Below are 17,955 nucleotides of genomic sequence, written 5' to 3' on the forward strand. Positions count from 1 at the left end.
GTCTGTCAGCTCACCGTATTTGGAAGGATCACGAGTATTCACCTCCGAACCGACTGCGATCGACACGTTGAGCTGTTCTTATTCACCTGCGCCGTCTAGAAGCCCGGCTGGCGGGTCGCTGTGAGACGGGACTTGAAGGCTCGCGCTCTTGCGTGCTGGCCATGTGATTAGTAACTCGCTCTGACCCAGTCCTTCCATTTCTGTTTGGGTGGATGCTTGTAGATGGGTGGTGCCACATACCTGTGGTCTGAGCTTGATTTGTGGCAGCTTTGCGCCGCGCCCGGACCCTTAACCGGAAAGCTGTATCGAGTGGTCTTCCTCGATGTAGTTCCGTTTGCAAGTTTCTCTGGTGCCTTTGCTGTTGGCTGAGGTGCGAATTCCAGGAAATCAGCTTTAAGATCCTCAACTCAGGTCATGGCGATGTTGAAAGGAGCTTTCAGCTCCTCATCCTTGGAACCTACGTGCATCAGAGCAAGAAAGTAGTACCTCGCCAAGGACTGAATGTTATGGCTGTTGGTGACATTGCCGAAGGCGATTGACGGGCCTGACTGCTTTTTTACAATGCGTCCCACATGGTGACAATCATACACATTAGGAATGGAGTTTTCATCATTGTTGCGTTATGCGGCAAACTTGAGCTCGCGATGTCGATTTGAGTATGTGAGCCAATAAATCCAAATTTTGGTAAGCTCGAGTTCCTCGTTGCTCATCCGTCCCATTCTTTAAAAGATCTTGTATCGAAACGCATCCTCGTCCTCGGATTGTGCCATCACTTCCACGTTGTCAAGAGAAGGCAGTTGAGCTATGTTCTCTGGATCAACAGCAGCCGTCAGTTTCGCAAGACTCTTCGCAGCCATGCGCATGTTGAATGTTTTCGTGAATTTAGGTGGTAATAATCGCAAAATCAATGAGGCAGAACAGTGGTAGCAGTAGTCGCGCAGGCCTAAGCGCCTGTGAGGCAGTCTCGGTGTTTTGCAAGCGGTTGCTCATTCATCAACGTCAGTCCGAGAGCCTATTATTGCGGTTTCGATGCTTACCCACTAGATACTTCTTCAAAATCTAGGTAAGAAGAGGAATTGTTTCGTAGATCATGGTTGTACGGAGGTGTAGATAACAGTTTACTGTCCGTTTAATTGTGCCACGTGATTTCGTGTATGGCGCGCGTTAGCGCGTCAAGTGGGGCAAGTTCCCCTCTCATTGGTCTCACCAGCAGACAGAGGCGTTTCAGACGGGTGGAAATTGTGGGATGCTATCTCATGGCTTTTGATCTACATCCTACCCAGCCTCATAGGAATATTGTTCCGAACGTTGTTTGCAAAAAAAGCTATGTAGAAAACATCAGTCTTCTCACAGCATCACACTACACGCATCTGCGTTCTCACGGCCACATCAGCTTTTGATCAGACCTTCTCAAGAAGGGAATTCGGTCCTTGGAGAATCGCCACCTACAAGAGTGAGTCAGTAGTTGCTCGCTCTTGTGCCCTTGTCAGTGCTCGTGCATTTAGTCGACTTAAGAAGTCCCGATATATTACTCACCCTTCGGAATCCGTAGCGGAACTTAGCGGTTTTTCAGGTGGCCGCCCAACGTAGATAAAATTTGAACAAGCTGTTCGTAAAGTTGGCCCAATACTTGACCGTCAACAGCCTCAAGCAGCCCCTGTGTAATCTCGCGCTCCACGTCACGAAGGCTCGTCATAGCATTGCGAGCAAGTGTATCCATGAGAGTTAGTTGATAGGCTCCTGAAGTTAAGAGAGCCTGGCCTGAGTGCTCGAGGCTGCTTCAACTCGCGAGGTCCTCAGATATCGACAGCCTAGGCCGATGGTCCACGCTCGGGCTCTTGCTGGCAGTTTTGGATGTGCGTTCGCTCATGTGAGTAGTTGATTCGGAAGCAGGACTCGCTATATATGGTACAGTTGCTCCGGGAGAACTATCAATTACTGACCGTGCACGCAGAAGTTTGAGGGGGGCGTTGGCCGCTGCCTATACACAAATGATTAGTATTTGGGTGCTTGTATGGCAACTGCCCCGCATACTCGCTGTCTGCCATCACCAGCGATATCGTTGATGGCCAAAGTAAACACTTCAGCACCTGGCTTTGTTGGGTGCTTGTCAGTACAACGACCGCTGCGCAACTTCGACCAGAATGTCCCGTTACGGTCGCGATACTCTTCAAACCCGCCCCTCAAGAGAGTTATTCAGCCGGAGTGGTAGGCTAATCGCAGCCATGGCGATCGGTGAGGTAATCGTGTGACTGCACGTAAAGGAATTAAATTTAGCGGTATGCGCTGAGGGTGGTATGGGTTCTGATACCTTGAGGTAAAGAGGTGGTCGCGGATCGAGGCTCGAGGCTGCATCGTCGAATGATATTGTCGGGTGACATTTGCTCGCCACGCCATCGATATTGTGTAGACACAGCTCGCCCACATCAGACAGGCTGCTAGTCAACCCTAAGGCCAGCTTTGATACGATATCGCCATTGGCGCTGCCCTCGGAAGTAAGCTTCTGCGGCAATGAGAGATCTGGCCTATTACGATGTAGGGATGCTCCAACATCCCGAATCCAATGTTACCGACCGTGAAGAGAAGGCTTACTACCCACATGGTCATCACTATATGGCAATCGTAAAAGGGAAGGGTGAATCCTCAACGTCTAAAGACTCATAGAGAACAAAACGCAATCCTCGTAGAAGCTGTACTCCTGCGACAAGATGTAGCAATAAGGGTATCTAATAAATGGCGCCAATGCTGAATGTTCATTTTCGCAGCGCCCCAGAGCAGGACATCACATAGTCTGAGCTTGACATGGGGTGTACTACCAGGAACGTTGCATCGCCCCAGGGACGTAATCTTGGTCATTACCCAGAGTTCTCCTTCAGGATGTTTCCATGCTGGTGATCCGATTTCGCTTCTGTTCGAAGCTGTTCGAAGCAGATGTGGGTTTACGTATCATTATACGCCTGGGCGGGCAGTGGAACCAAACGTACGGTTTCATTAGATCCGCGAGTGCTTTCATCGCCTCTCACACCGGCCGCGTCCTCTGGCAGTACAATTGCTTCCCGATTTTCGTCTCCTGTCTTAATCAACTGGACCATGATCTCGCTGATATTTCCCTTGCTCCTTCCGTTGGCTTTCAAAGCCAATGCATTGCCTCCTTGTGAAGCCGCTACAATGACACTACCGACATCCGCGAGTTGAAGGTTGGACATACCTGTCCAGAAGCGGGTCCGCATAGCTTCTGTAAGGAATACCAAAAGAACTACGCTGTTGATGCCAAGTAACACGTATACAAAAGCGGGCTTTCCATAGGTGACCGCAGGTAATCCAACGAGTGCTGGGACTTCAACGGTTTGATTAGCACCGATGAGACGCGTTGCAGAGAGCATTCCAACACCATTATCGAAGAGCGATTCTATATAGTCTTTCAGTCCTTGGAATAACGTTCTGTCGCTTTTGTCATCCTTAAACTCCGGGAGCATTCGCAGCTGATTGATGTTGAGCACAATTGAATGGCCTAGCTGGGAGCCAAAAACTATGCGGTCGTTTCCAGAGTAGCGACTGAAAGGATCATCAAGATGTTGCAACACAACATTTGCCCATTCTGGAGTGGGCACCTGGCCATTGTCCGCGATTTTGACGGTTTTTTCAATGACATCGACCTTGACAGAAAAGTTGGTGGCCTCATATGTAACCTCGCATTGAACATTGTTGAACTGATGAAAGTCCCAGACATCTGCTGTTGTGGTCGTGTCAGCCGCTAGCGACACCAAGCTTTTGTTTGCCGCGGGCATATCCGGTGCGGCATGCCCTACAGCCCATATAAATATGTCTTGTCTTTGTGGCGCGAGCATCGGATAATGATCAGGTACCCTGACTCCATTTGCAAATGTCCCGTTGGATGTAAATTCGTGGCGAAAGTGCGCGTCATCAGTTTCGGCATACGCGATGGAAAACTTCGCTGATTGATTGCGCATACATGTCGTGTTGGTTTTCAGACCCACCTCATAGTACGTATACCAAGATGGGGCGGATGTGTCTGGTATATCAATCAATCCAGCAGATGCTCCAGCGCCGTAACTTCGACCATTGAAGCGATATCCAGAAGAGTCGAACTTGGGGCGGACGCCATCTGTGTGAGAGGCATTCGAGGATGCGCTCGCCAAACCCTGGAAAGTACCGCTGACGCTGGAAAGCGATAGGTCGAAAGTAAATAAGCCCTCACTAGTGATCCATACGGGGCTTGTCCCATAGCCATCGATCCTTCGAGAAGCTGTATTATTCCTAGCTTTAAACATTTCGACATCGGAGTAGTTACTAGACATGAATGTCGGAATATCGATGGCGCGCCAGACATGTTTCTCAGCGACGACAGGTGTCAGAGCGCCCGACCACAACGCAGCAGGAACGAACGAGAACCCCAAAAAGACGACAGAAGCCAGGCTAAGAGGCCAACGTCCATGCCATGCTACTGTCGGCCTTGAAATAGCGTCAACGAAGCGCAGTGTATCGAGACTGTAAGCTCGAATGAGCTGTGAGACGCGAAAGGAGGACGCGATAGTATAACCTACGGTTCGTTTAATCCAGTGTATAACCACGTATGATGAGATGGTACTTACATAAAGCATGAATTTGCAAGAATCCCAGTGTTGACGAAAGGATTTGTACAGCCACAGCGATACTAGAGCGATTAGCCAGAACGATATTTGCTGTATGCTCTGAGCTCCTCCAATCTCTGGCGTTCATTATAGTCAACGCGATGCCCAAAGCCGAAGTCGCGATCATTCCCAACATCGGCCATATCCAACTGTTGTGTCGCTTCCCCGGCCTAGTGGGCCCGAGAGACATGTATCTTCTACCAACCATACCTGTTCCGGTGTGTGAGGTTTGATTAAGAACTTCTGAATTTGAAGCATGAGAGCGTCGGTGCAGAACAACTACTTATGGCTAATGACGTTTTCATGGGGCTGTTTGATGAGTTGATGCCCTTGGAAATCATCCTTCAGACTCAATAAAGAAGCTAGCTAACGCTGAGGAGCTTTGGGCTGAGGGAGCCAAGCGTTTCATCTCAGAAAGATGACGTGAGCGACTATCGTTTCCAAACTAGGTTGCCGCTGTGCTTTAAACTCCTCAAGAAGAACTCCTCAAGAGGCCTTTATTGTAAAATGTCCCACAGAGTGCGATCTCTCGAATGCTTTGGTGGTAGCTTGCTTGAGCCGTCCTGACGTGGATGAAAACCGTGTGAGATGACCTTTGACTATTACGATATTTGATAATCTACGTCAACAGCGGACTCACCGGGTCATGAGAGTAAAGCTCGTGTTTGGGCTGACCCGTTGAATAGCAATGTTGGTATAGACATTGGCCGAGGGTGATCGAGGATGAATGCGCTCTACGATGACGTCACTAGCGTCGGGTGTACTTCTCCCCGGATAAGACTACTTCCATCTCTTCTCCAATGCTCCCCACAGCGGCCGGTAACCCCGCATTCTTTTCACAGACCTTGGGATTCTCTCATTCCACGTCAAGGGGATTTGAAAATGGTCTGCGAGTACCTGGTATGTGACACTTGTCGGTGAAAACGGACATGCCATTGCTTTTTATTGATTCGAGAACGTTGAACTCGGACGACAACTTCATGATAATGTCAGATGGAATGTTAACTACCTCGTGCCCTGGACGCCATTGTGAACCAAGTTCTTGACTCACCAGTGGACTTTATCCATGGCTCCGAAGCCTGTGCACACTAATCTAGCGTACATAGATATATAAGCAACGCACTAGAAGCATTCAATGAGTATACCATCCGTTCTACTCCTGTTGAAAGCAGTCGATAGGAATGTTACCCTTCGTGCTCACTGCACTTTGTGCCCACCTGGCGACAGCCCAGACCGACCCGTACGCCAATTGGCCTTCATATGCCGATCTTCCTCTGAATGCTTCCTTTCCACCCAAGGCCGCATGGGGTGTTTGGGTAAGCGACTTCCTTCCTTCAGGCCTGTACACATCTCTCCCAGCTCTGAAACTGACACCTGCAGGGCAATGACGATGTACACGGGGCTCTGAACCACATCACAAATGACACGCGCAAGAAGAGCGCAGAAGAGATCCAAACCGGCCAAGCCTTCAATCTCAACCTCGAGCTATCTTTCTTCCCACAGCCCGCAAATATCGAGCGCAAGCCGCTCGTGCATCTCTTTCAGCCAGGCGATGGCTACACGGACGACGTGATTACCTTTAACACGCAGATGAGCACCCAGATCGATGGGTTGCGGCACTTTGCTTACTCAATCGACGGGAATACAAGCACTTACCGATACTACAACGATCTTATCCCAGATTATGAGCATGTCATTGGACATGATTACACAAGCGTATTGGGCATTCAACAAGCTGCCGATAAAGGTATTGTGGCAAGGGGCATATTGCTGGATTATAAGGCGTGGATGGATAGTCAGAACAAGACCTATGATGCTCTCTCCGTAGGAACCACAAAAGTGTCTGCAATCCCAAGATGTCCGCTAATCGTGCATAGGGATGGTCTGTCCCGGCATCGGATCTTGAAAAGGTTGCAGAGTGGCAGGGTCTGCCCAGCAACTGGTCTCGCCCTGGCGATATCCTCGTTGTGCGCTTTGGCTGGATCGAGGCCTTCGGTAAGCTCAACGAGACCGAAAGGGCAATTATCGTCCGTGGACCTGGCGAGTGGGTTGGTATGAAAGCCGACGACGAATCCGCCGAGTGGCTCTGGAACAAGAAGTTGGCCATGGTAGGAGCCGATAACCCTGCATTTGAATCAACACCATTTGGACACGTCATTGGAGGTCACGACGGCATGAGCCTCCACCAGCTTCTAATCTCTGGTGGGTCCACCCCAGTCTTTGAAGAGCCTGAAAAGCTGACTGCGACAGGTTGGGGTCAAAGCATTGTGGAGTTTCTTGATCTTGAGAAACTTGCACCTGCTTTGCATGCATTGAACCGATCTTCGTTCTTCATGACGATTCAGCCTGTGAACAAGATTGGGGGTATAGCATCCCCGCCCAATGCTATGGCTGTTATATAGTGAACTAGCAAGTCTACTCAGTCTCATCCCGAGGATCGCTATGTACATCGTTCTATGCATTTAATCTGAAGCTTGAACGTAAAGTCCCAATCATGGACCTACGACGCTGCAGGTGTGACCAAACCGACTCCTCCCTGTTCTTCATTATCCCTGTATCCTATCTTTCTGAAGTCGCCATGCACAACCCACGCGTCTGCATATTCCTCTCCACCTCCACCCACCTTCTTCAACCGCCCGGCCTCCGGGATCCGGCCAACATTAGTGAAGCCCAACTTCGTCCAGAGCCTGACACTTGCCTCATTGCTCGCATACACCAAGTTGAAGACGCTTCCACGGTACCCGACAGCCGGCCCGTAGAAGCAGAAGGAGCGCGCTGCAATACGTCCTAACCCGAGACCACGCGCGCCAGAAGGGACCATAAACCCGCCATTGCATAAGTGTGAAGAGCGTCCAGGATAGTTTGGCTTGATATAGTAGACGAAAGCGTATGTGTCAGCTTGGTTTGGCAGGTCAATGCTTGCTCTTGCTGATGATTGTGATAATGCGCGAATTTTCGAGGATCCGACTTTGACGTTTGAAAGTTGTGATTCGCTAAGGGGAACGCCGAGTTTTGGTACACCAGACGTGGAGTGTAAGCTTTCAAGCTGCGCCTTTGTAAGGATAAGACCTAACACGAGGTCGTACGACATGAAGTAGTTCTTGTATGCTTCGACATCCATAATGTCCTCTTGGGGGTAGGTTCGTCCTTCGTCGATAGCCCTGCAAGCAACTTAGTTCGGCTTCTGTATGATCAAGAAATTTGCTGTAACAGACTCGTTGAAATCATGGTGAAGCTTCTCCACCAGCTTGGCGTCAAGTTCGTCTCCCGCGTTGAAATCGACAGGAACAGTGAGGATGGCTGCGCGTGATTCTGAGGCATTCGACTCGATGGGGTAGATGCGCGCCGGAATCTCACCGAGCAGCTTCGAGATACCGCGGACTTTTCCGTAGGCCATACTGTAGGATGGAGCGTGGCACTTGGTAGTTCTCGTACGCTCTGAAATAGGATACAATTTGATGCACGTAGGGCGCGATGGACGTGGACATGTGACTCATGTGGCGGGGTGGTGGAGCAAAACATGACTCGGGATGCCGGCTTTAGGTCCGCTTTGTAGTCCCCAATGGCGTCGAAGTCTATACTTTACACCTTGGTAACATTCTCATGCGAGGGATTAACAGATTACCATCGAGGATTGAGTGACTTTGAATAATTCTCCACAATGTTGGGTTCAACTACTTGCTAAACATCAAGCTACAGCCTACGCGAGCACCTAGAGAAGGTTTGCGATAACGGCCGACGACACTACTCAAATACACCCGCAGCAACTTTTCGACGTGTACATGGAATACCCTGAGTGCCGGCGTCTCTAACATGTTTACAACAGCCGATTCAGCAGGTTTTGCCTCCCTCAGGATTAATCTTTAAGCCTATCTGTATTCGTCAGTGCAACAGTCAAGGACTGGAGCAAATTGACACACCTTTGCAGCATTGCCAGTGCACAGGCTTGCTGTTCATGAGTTTTAGGCTCTTTGATATGGCTGTATTGGTGCTGTAATGTGACCGAATGAGATCTTTCCCTTGGAAAAGCGGAAGGTCATTTTGCTATGATTGAACGAAGTGGAGTGAAAAGTTGCAGTTGGAGGAACAAGGTGTGCGGCGTAGTAAGAATGTGTCCAGGATAAAAAGGCATTTTTTATAATAGTTCTTCGTACTCTGTGGGAAGCCTCTTGGGTCTGCTTGAATGGATAACAGACATTGCGCGTCTATCATACAGAGCTTGAAGAAGGTAAGAGGGTCATACTGGAAATGGATACATTGGTCACGTAAGTTTTAGGTCCCCAATGAATTAACAACCAGTCGTGAGTGGCGCGGTTACCAGGTTATCCCTTTCGTGTACCCTTAGCGCTCCGTCGTCAATAGAGGACGGTGAAATGGCAGCTTGGACTACTCGTCTCCTATTGCTCCCATCTACGGAGGAAGACGGTAAGTGGTTAGGCTAGGCGATAATGCACATTTGCATAGTGAGCGCTAAGAATAGTGCGAGAGCTGAACATGTCTTCTAGATTCAAGCGCGGGGATTTCATTGATCAAAGAAGGAGACGGGTTCTGTAGGCCGTGACGGCTGCTCGAACCTCGGAGGATGTTGGATGATCTCTCCCTCCCAGTCCCAAAGCGTACCATGCTCGGCCCCAATCCGCACATAATCTTGACAAACTTCGATGGGATCATCGTCCATGAACAAGGGTATGCTATAAGTCATGATAGTCATGACTTTCTTTGGGTCAGTGCCATCCCAATGGCCGCGTCGGAAATTCCCATATCGCATCTGTTGGCTGTCGATGTTGATCAAGAGTACCTTCAGTGGCTTATTGCAGTGTCTGAAATATTGGGCTTTGATGTCGTAATCACGCAGTCCGTCCGCACGAGTCATTACCAACGTCTCCAGCGTTTCCATCTTCGCAACATCTCGCCAGAACGACGGATGACTCGCTGGATTGTAGACAGCGAGTCTTCGAAGCTTCGACCATCTCGTCCAAAAAGCATGCTCGCCACCGTGCCAATAGAGGTCAAGGAACAGCTCGTCCTGCACGCTCACGAACTCCTCGAGATGTTCCAGCCTTTGAAAACCCTCACGCAAGATGTTGCGCACTCCAAGATGATCTCGTTCTGGATATACGCTGCGCAAAGGAATGTCGATGATGAGGCGTTTGAGCGTTGAACACGTGTATTGGAGCAATTCCCGGACCCATGTGGCTGTAGGTTGGTCATCGATGGATCCACGAAACGGTGCCAGAAAGAGGGCCGTTATCTGTCTCAGGTCGGGCCTAGCGGTGGGAATGGCCAAGAGCAACGAGCACAAGCGTGCTTGGGAAGAGAGATACACGCAATGTTCTCGAAGCGCGCGATTGGCCACGCGTCGAGTTTCATGGCATACCAAGGTGAACTGAAGGAGAAGCTGGGTGATTGGGTGCGCGGGCCGTAGTAGGACGTTAGGCTTCGGCAGCGAACAGGTAATGACATTGAGGACTAGCTCGAGCGGAAGGTGCATAGGCTTGAGCGACTCCATGGCGTGGAGTGGAAGCGATACCTGTACAGTCATGCATTGAGGCGCATGGTGATGACGAATCGTGGGTGTTGAAACACGACTCAGAGCGATGCGGGAAGGATACCGATCGGGTGATAGCTTTGCCGCTAACGTGATGGGCGCGTTGGACCCCTGCTGAAATTTATAGATATGCCCCTCCCCCGCCGTTGGAAATAGGACCAGCACAGCATCAAGATGGAGTTTGAACCCAAGACACGTTTGTACAATCTCTCGTTCCTGGTTACGTGTATTGATGATATGCAGCGCAGTACAACACCTCGGATCCCACCTCATTCGCCCACACCTCAGCACGGTCCAGATGGCCCATTATCATTACGCAAGGCATCGATGATGTGCATCGGTCAATCTATGCTACACAAGATGAAGAAAAGGTCAAGGAGGGCAAATGGATTGTGTCAGAGCTGGCAGGACTGAAGTACGAGCTTCAACACGACCGTGAACTCTCGCCTATTCCCGATGACGGCGAACCGGACGTTGCGGATTACAACAAAGAATTGGAAGCACTGAAACCCGCTAAGTGGCACTCGGTGCCTTGGCTATATTCAGAGTGCTACCTCTACAGGTGACGGGTCCCCCTCAGTAGCTTGTGCAGCGATCTTTGCTAACCGCCGCTCAGACGCATCTCGAGTATCTTCAAGCGAACACAAAACTGGAGGTCGTACGACATCTTCGCCCGCCAGAAGATGTCCACTTTCAAGTCCTCGCGCCCCGCCGTCATCGAACTCGCGAACCGTTACCGAGACATAGTCACCGAGCTCGAATCGAAGCACACCATAAAGGGCGCAAAGACAGCCGAGGAGCTCGAAGAGGCGGAGAAGGTCTTATTCGTCGAGATGTGCGAGATTTGCTTGTGGGGCAATGCAACCGACTTGTCACTCCTTACGAACCTCACATATGAAGATATCCAGAAGCTACAGGGATCTGAGGCGCGCAAGAAGTCTGAGAAGAACATCCTGGTCAATGATCTGGACAAGGCTTTCAAGATCCTGTCCACAGCGCAAAAGGAAGGCAAGAAGGAGCGGAGAGTAGATATCGTGCTTGATAACGCTGGCTTCGAGCTTTTCGTGGACCTGATCTTGGCTGGGTACCTGCTTGCTTCAGGTCTAGCTACCAATATCGTCATCCATCCGAAGTCGATCCCATGGTTTGTCTCCGACGTTTTGCCACAGGACTTTGCAGCTCTTATTCAAGCGCTCGCCGACCCGCAAGGCTTTTACTCCGCACTCTCTGAAGACAGCGAGGACTCAGGGACAAGGACTCCACCGCTCTCGGAAGCGGAAGTTGATGCTCTGAAATATCTCTTCCAGCACTGGAGCGGTTGCCATGCGGAGGGCCAACTGGTTATGCGCCCAAATACCTTCTGGACCGCGGGTGGTAGCTTCTGGAGATTGCCGAAGACAGAGCCAAGCTTGGCTGAAGACCTAAAGCAGAGCCAGCTTGTCATCTTCAAGGGCGACTTGAACTACAGGAAGCTGACCGCCGATGTGAGTCTTTCTGTCGTGAACTGAATGGAACCGTGAGCTGACGATGACTAGGCGAATTGGCCTGCAACAACACCCTTCACCGAAGCCATCGGCCCGCTTGGCCCAGGATCTGGTATTCGCGTACTGGCGTTGAGGACATGCAAAGCTGATGTTGTCGTCGGTCTCCCAGAAGGCGAAGATGAGAGGATCAAAGCCACTGAAGGAGGTGGCGGCGACAGTGGATCGCGGAAGTGGGCTTGGAGTGGGAAGTGGGCCGTGGTGCAATTCTCTGATGGTAAGGCATAGGACTTGCTATGCGATGGTCTCATGGAGTTTTCCTCGGTCTAAAACAGCAATTGAACAGGCTTGAAGTGCTCGAGCTGCGCATATAAGCATATGAACGGTAGTATAGATGTAGGAACTCATGTAGAAGTCATAGTTGATTCACACAGGGTACACTCCAATTATGCCGAAATCCCATGAATAAAATTTGCTCATCATTCATTCTACTCGGAGAGACCTAGCAGAATCGGTGGAAATTTCAGTACTGACAGGGCAATCGACGTTGCTTTTCGAGTGCCTTAGAATCTGGAAAGTGCACGGCAATCTGCGCTTGCCCCTTGGAATTACTTGTTGCAGGTTTGCTCCTGCGTTTCTAGATCTACACACAAGTACGGCAAGAGCAGACCCAGCATGATGCAAAACATCCCTTTCTCATAACATGCTGCATCTCTCACTCCAGCGCGCACTATCCACCATTACATCACATTAATACCCAGCAGCATCCATTCACTTAGCCTCCCAACCATGCGCCGCCTTCTTGTTATCTCTTTCCTAATAAATTCTTTCGTCCTGCCAGCCCTCAGCCAATTCACACCTCTCTCACTCTTTGAGCGAAGACAGCCGCAAGGCTGCCAGTATCCCTCCCTTTCGGATGGAACATATATCTATTTCACCAGTCAGTCTGAACCGCTGCTGCAGTACTCCATTTACACGCCATGGACTCGCTTCTACCCGGACGCTTTGCGCGCCGACCTCGTAGAGCAGGACTTCCAGCTCGGCAAGCAGCACGACAAGAATGAAAGCGACGTGTGCGGCTGGGAGACCGTCGACGTCGTGAAGAAGCACGGATGGCATCGGGGCGATGTCAGCTTTCGACACTCACCTGATGGAGGCGTGAAGACCACGAAGGCTTCCGACCAGCCCTCTCCACACAATATGACGATACCCATCCTCTCTTCTACCAACCCCGCTGCTGCTGGAAATTCCAATATCGAACAGCAGACGAGCATGGTTGTACACCTCGTCAATCACACCCACCGAACAGAGCCTCCCCAGAAGGTGTATCTCAAGCCAGAACTTCGGCCAACCAACGAAACTCTCAAACACATCCACGGCGTCCTTGCGTCCAATTCTCCCGAAGCAGGCATTCTGTTCATGATGCTCGAGATCACCCTACCGATCCTGGGCGTCATTGCCTTCTTAACGCTCATGCTCCTCATCATGCGGCATGTCACCAACAAACTCTATCCCAATAATGAAGAAGACAGCGAGGCAGGCGACATCGAACTATCTTCCTTGGGGGGCACCTCTGTGAATAGCGACGGAACACTAGTCAACCCTCGAAAGCTGTCCAAACCCGGCAGTCCCAAGGCGGTGGATCGCTTCCCCGATTCGAAGAATGGTGGCGTCTTCGCGTGGCGATTGGCAATGGAAAAGCCGAAGCAACCTTAGCAGAGCTTGAGCTTGAGGGCGCAAGATCGCTACCCGCGTACGAATGCAGGCGGCTTCTTCGGGGCCTCGATCGAGCAGCCGTCTCGGAGGCAGAGTTCGAGTGTTTATTCGAGGAGCATGGATGGGGTTACGTTGTACCCAGAGAGAAACACGGGGAGTTGGGGGCGTCGTTGAGTTGAGCCTGTAGTTTTGTTGCTGTGCCGTTTGCGCCTGACTGTGCGGTTCGGTTTCTGTTTGTGTTGTTCTGGTTGTTGCTGGTTGGCGGATAGAAGCAGAGCGGATTAGACGTGGTGCTCGGATGTTGCGCGTCTTGTGTTCATTGCTTTTCCTAGTAGTGTGTTAATTTGATGCGTTTGATCTTGCTTTCAGAATCGAGATAAGATGTACGTCATCAAAGAGGAAAGCAGTGCCTGCGGGAGCCTGAGAGACAATAGGTCTGCGAAAATGACGAGAAGAATTGTGAGAATGAAGATTCCAAGATTGAACGTGATATATAGAATTCTACTATATGCAATAGCCCTAAGTGGGCGTGGTATCTCCCATGAATCGTGACGCTTGGCACAGGCCACAGTCCCCCAAACGCCTGGAAATGCAAGAGAACAAGAGTCTCGTGACCGAAGGTGGGAAAATCGTGCTCTTTGTCGAAAAAGCACATGTATAACATGACGTTGGGCCAGTTCTCACCCACAGTGGCCATCAGATCGCAGGACTCGACGTGACCCAGGCCACTCCTCGTGGCCAGATCCCCGGTATAGCACGGCACAGCGAAACCGAAATCGGCTACGAGCGGCGCTTGCGGACTTTGGATTCGGAGAAGGGCTTCAGCGCGCCTTTGCCGCGGCTCGTCGGGAACGAGATCTGGTTCTTTGGCTTCTTGCGGCGCAGCATCTTCTCCTTGTGGATGGTCTTGCGGTCCTTGTGCTTGCGCTTGGAGCCGGATCTTTCGCCGTCGACGTCCATGTCTGTCATGATACAGTTAGCCCCTGATCACTCAACCATTCTGGCGCAAGCGGGTCAAAGGCAAACTCGAGGGCGCCCGTGGGCGTGAAGCCCACAATGTCGGAGCAGAGACCGAGCACGTCGTACAGAGTCCTGCTCTCGAGGTCTTCGTGTGCAGGAGCGGGTTTGGCGTCTGGGATGGAGGTGGAGGTGGCGCAGAGGCTCTGGGGAATGCTGGCTGAGAGGAAAAACGAACCTTTGGGGAAGTCTTCCTCTTTGCTGGCATCGTTTGCGGCGGCGTCTGCGTCTGTGGGGCGACGGGTCAGCGTGTGTGTGGTTTTACTTGATAGGTGAGTCGCTGTACCTTCTGCAGAGTCGACGTCCATTTCCTTTTCCTTTGCAGTCTCGGGCTTGGGCTGCTGGGCCGTCTCGAGCAGCTTTTGGTGGATGCGCTCTAGACGAGCATTTTCGACGGGCTCGAAGACGCGGGCGCGCAACTTGGTGCGGTTCGACTTCTTGGAGCTGGAGCGGAGACCTTTGGCCATTTTGGTGGTGTTGTGTGGGTGGTGCTGGCGCGAGTGGAGTGTTGCGCTGCGGTATCGCGGAGGAAGTGCTGCAGCAAAAAAGTGTGGGCCGGCCGAGAATTTCTGGTGGCGGCGGGCAACAGGCAGCGCTGGAGCGATCGGCCCGTGCAGGGCTGCGACGCTTAGCGAGTCGGCTTCTGGACGATGATGACTTTGCGATGCGTGAGCACGGCCGCGACAGCCGCCGACGAGATCGAGTTCCTCCAGGTCCCAGCGGTGGGCGCTGCGCCGCGAGTCTCGCCTCTGCACTCTTCCCGCTCCGTGTCTCTCCCGCCGTCGCACCGCGTGTCGGCGACTGTGGTGCGCAACGATAATAAGGAAGCCGCTACCCTCGAGCCATTGGACCCTCCCAGACGAACCTCACTTGCCCGCCCTTCACCGCGGCCTTTACCAGCAAACACCCCTCACTATCCTTTGCCACAGAGCGCTCGAGCACAAGGCTGCTCCATGAATTCCCCCAGCAAGAAGTGGTAGCACCCACCGCCCGCCCAACCGCAGCCCGCGCACCCTCTGCGGGACCCGCCATGGCGTCGTCGAGCCTGCAGCAGATGGCCCCGACGCTCATCACGCGCTCCAAAACACTCCTGAATAAGGACTTGCAGAAGATATGCAGGGCAGAAGGCGTAGCCACCAGCGGCGTCAAGAGCCAGCTGCAGTCGAGAGTGACGGACTGTACGTTACACAAGCCTCCCCCCTCCACAAACAGCGGACGGCGCTTGCCGTCTCGTTGAGCTCCACCGTCCTGTCCCGCCTTGCACCGCTCTGATTCACCTTCGCAGTGATAAACAAGTCTGTCGTCAACAACGACCACGCTCTCTTCAACCGCCTGCAACACCACATCTCCAACGGCCCCGGCGCGCCTGCCGCGGATTACGGCAGCTATCCGCCGCGCAGTGCGACCGCATCTTCTCCCAGCATGCCCAGCGGACGCGGCAGCATGGCCAATGGCTACCAGCCGCCGCCCTATCCCAACTATCAGACGCCCGCGACACAAGCGCGTACGTTTTCCCTCGTTCGGGTTGCCATGGATGAGACTGATATTGGCCCAGGTCCAAATTACTTCTTCAAGGAGAGCCCGTTCTTCGAGATCCGAGAGATGCTGCTGAATAACATTACGCTCGACAGTAAGACTAGACGCCCCCACGGTCACTGTACTTTCGCTCACCTGTCCCAGCCTCTCCCAGCCACCGCCAGAGTGTCAACAAGAATCTGATGCTGAACGACTCTCAAAGTGCTCGCTTGCGTTCGGACCCAACACTGCGCGTCTTGCTCTTTTGCGCCGTGGAACAGCCGCTGGCTCCTTTCACGCGCCTGGACATTGCCTTCCCCAGCCAGATAGAAGTGCGCGTAAACATGGACGAAGTGAAGGCCAACTACAAAGGTTTGAAGAACAAACCAGGCTCAACTAGGCCAGCTGACATCACTGCTTTTCTTCGCACCACTCCTGCAAACTACCGCAACTCGATCGGAATCACCTATGCGTTGACGCACAAGGCAAGCGACCATCAGGTTTCTTATCCCCGCCCTGTTTATTCCTATTTCGCGACCTAGTCTAACGTGAGCCAACTGCAGAAATACAATGTCTTCATTTACCTGGTGCGCAAACACTCAATAGAGGAGCTCGTCAAACGCATAAAGGACCGGAGTGTCATTACCAAAGAGTCGGTTCTACGTGAGAGTAAGTACTGCGTGCGCCTTTCTTGGCGCGTACTGATTGGAAACAGTGAGGAAGAAAGCAGAAGACCCCGACATCGAAGTTGGAGACAGCGTTATGTCGCTAAAGGACCCCATCTCGACTTTGAAGATTAACACACCCTGCCGCTCCACCCTGTGCACACACAACCGATGCTTCGATGGCGAGTCTTTCCTTCAACTACAAGAACAAGCGCCAACTTGGACCTGTCCAATCTGTAACAAGATCATCTCGTTCGAAGCCTTGGCTGTCGATGAATACGTGCAGGATATCCTCAAGAATGTCCCCCGGAATACGGACCAGGTGAAGGTCAAGGCTGACGGCCAGTGGGTAAACGAAAAAGAACCTTCAGCACCGAAGCGCCAAAGCAATGGCAACGGATATGGCTTCGGCTTTGACGACGACGATGATGATGATAGCGAAGAAGGATTGGTAGAGTTACCGGACTACCGCGTTGCAGCCATCAAGAGTGAGGCCGTCCCAACACCGCAATCTCTTCCAAGCATCCGGACACCGCCAGCGCCATCGAGAGAAGCATCTTCAGCACCAAGGACGGGGAGTAAGCGCGGTTCTGAAGTTATTGACTTGACTCTGTCGGACGACGATGAGCCACGGCCAAAAAAGGTAGCGTACAGCACTCCCAATAGCGTGCCAGATCGGATGCGTCAATATCAGATGCATTCCTACACTGTGCCCCAGCGAGAGAGTGTACGAATGGACCCTCCCCTTGCGTACAGTCGTCATTCATTCAGTGGCTACCGCGACCCACAATCCCACTCTCCACAGACGAGCTATTCCGGCCAAGGAACCTCGGCCTACCCCGCGTATATAGATAGCTCGCCGTGAGATCTTGTACTTCCTCTATCCTGTTATTTCCACTGTATGTTTATGGACCTGCTAACACCACTATGGGTGCGCAGAGAAGAGCCACTAGACCCAGCTACGCCTTACCGAATCGAGCGAGGCAATCCGGCACTTGAGTCGATGCGCCGATTGTTTGGCTTCGGTCGTTTCTAACTACTACTTCCCTTGTCTATTTGACCTTATCAAATATTTGGCGCACGGCGTATTAGGAGGCTTGCATGAGGCAGCCGATGCCTGAATCGACTTTGGTTGGGATTCACGTTATGATCAGAGCGGAGAACAGCGGACGGGAGCAACGGCTAAATGGCGTACGATACGGACAGAGAGGAATACCTTGGGCGTAGTATCTGCTGCATTTTTTTTTATTTCTATTCCAGCATGGAATGTGCACGGCCGAGGAGGTGGAAATGATGTCGCTATCACCGCCCAATGGAAGAGTTTACTACAATATTCATGTAGTGAAGATTTGCTGGATGAT

At 51.8% G+C, this 17,955-nt stretch overlaps 8 protein-coding genes across 8 annotated transcripts; 4 read left to right on the plus strand and 4 right to left on the minus strand.

Annotated features, from left to right (window-relative positions):
• Window positions 1-2,939: 2,939 nt before the first annotated feature.
• On the minus strand, window positions 2,940-4,918 carry CC84DRAFT_1243827 (uncharacterized protein; the record flags this gene model as incomplete). The annotated part of the gene is made up of 2 exons (XM_018184128.1): window positions 4,614-4,918; window positions 2,940-4,561 (listed from the first exon to the last, which is right to left on the minus strand). The coding sequence occupies exons 1-2, from the start codon at window positions 4,858-4,860 to the stop codon at window positions 2,940-2,942; spliced, it is 1,869 nt and encodes a 622-aa protein (XP_018035861.1). The 5' UTR covers window positions 4,861-4,918.
• Window positions 4,919-5,833: 915 nt separating this feature from the next.
• On the plus strand, window positions 5,834-7,103 carry CC84DRAFT_1243831 (uncharacterized protein; the record flags this gene model as incomplete). Its single annotated transcript, XM_018184129.1, has 4 exons — window positions 5,834-5,968; window positions 6,033-6,476; window positions 6,530-6,854; window positions 6,903-7,103. 4 exons carry the CDS (start codon window positions 5,834-5,836, stop codon window positions 7,052-7,054), a joined length of 1,056 nt encoding a protein of 351 aa, XP_018035862.1. The 3' UTR covers window positions 7,055-7,103.
• On the minus strand, window positions 6,975-8,089 carry CC84DRAFT_1164015 (uncharacterized protein). Its single transcript, XM_018178393.1, has 2 exons — window positions 7,868-8,089; window positions 6,975-7,813 (listed from the first exon to the last, which is right to left on the minus strand). The coding sequence occupies exons 1-2, from the start codon at window positions 8,047-8,049 to the stop codon at window positions 7,153-7,155; spliced, it is 843 nt and encodes a 280-aa protein (XP_018035863.1). The 5' UTR covers window positions 8,050-8,089; the 3' UTR covers window positions 6,975-7,152.
• Window positions 8,090-9,123: 1,034 nt separating this feature from the next.
• On the minus strand, window positions 9,124-10,241 carry CC84DRAFT_723788 (uncharacterized protein). The gene has a single exon (XM_018187180.1). It carries the CDS (start codon window positions 10,192-10,194, stop codon window positions 9,175-9,177), a length of 1,020 nt encoding a protein of 339 aa, XP_018035864.1. The 5' UTR covers window positions 10,195-10,241; the 3' UTR covers window positions 9,124-9,174.
• Window positions 10,242-10,340: 99 nt separating this feature from the next.
• On the plus strand, window positions 10,341-12,135 carry CC84DRAFT_1144902 (DUF89-domain-containing protein). Its single transcript, XM_018176479.1, has 4 exons — window positions 10,341-10,396; window positions 10,444-10,762; window positions 10,817-11,684; window positions 11,736-12,135. The coding sequence occupies exons 1-4, from the start codon at window positions 10,375-10,377 to the stop codon at window positions 11,967-11,969; spliced, it is 1,443 nt and encodes a 480-aa protein (XP_018035865.1). The 5' UTR covers window positions 10,341-10,374; the 3' UTR covers window positions 11,970-12,135.
• A 773-nt stretch (window positions 12,136-12,908) lies between these two features.
• Window positions 12,909-13,747, plus strand: CC84DRAFT_1164018 (uncharacterized protein). The gene has a single exon (XM_018178394.1). It carries the CDS (start codon window positions 12,954-12,956, stop codon window positions 13,395-13,397), a length of 444 nt encoding a protein of 147 aa, XP_018035866.1. The 5' UTR covers window positions 12,909-12,953; the 3' UTR covers window positions 13,398-13,747.
• Window positions 13,748-14,177: 430 nt separating this feature from the next.
• Window positions 14,178-14,881, minus strand: CC84DRAFT_1090790 (uncharacterized protein; the record flags this gene model as incomplete). The annotated part of the gene is made up of 3 exons (XM_018174375.1): window positions 14,178-14,359; window positions 14,389-14,643; window positions 14,701-14,881. 3 exons carry the CDS (start codon window positions 14,879-14,881, stop codon window positions 14,178-14,180), a joined length of 618 nt encoding a protein of 205 aa, XP_018035867.1.
• A 217-nt stretch (window positions 14,882-15,098) lies between these two features.
• Window positions 15,099-17,913, plus strand: CC84DRAFT_1144908 (uncharacterized protein). Its single transcript, XM_018176480.1, has 6 exons — window positions 15,099-15,592; window positions 15,700-15,918; window positions 15,970-16,044; window positions 16,095-16,414; window positions 16,493-16,598; window positions 16,645-17,913. The coding sequence occupies exons 1-6, from the start codon at window positions 15,445-15,447 to the stop codon at window positions 17,457-17,459; spliced, it is 1,683 nt and encodes a 560-aa protein (XP_018035868.1). The 5' UTR covers window positions 15,099-15,444; the 3' UTR covers window positions 17,460-17,913.
• Window positions 17,914-17,955: the final 42 nt, after the last annotated feature.

The sequence above is a fragment of the Paraphaeosphaeria sporulosa genome (genome assembly GCF_001642045.1).
Source record: "Paraphaeosphaeria sporulosa strain AP3s5-JAC2a unplaced genomic scaffold CC84scaffold_5, whole genome shotgun sequence".
NCBI lineage: Eukaryota > Fungi > Ascomycota > Dothideomycetes > Pleosporales > Didymosphaeriaceae > Paraphaeosphaeria > Paraphaeosphaeria sporulosa.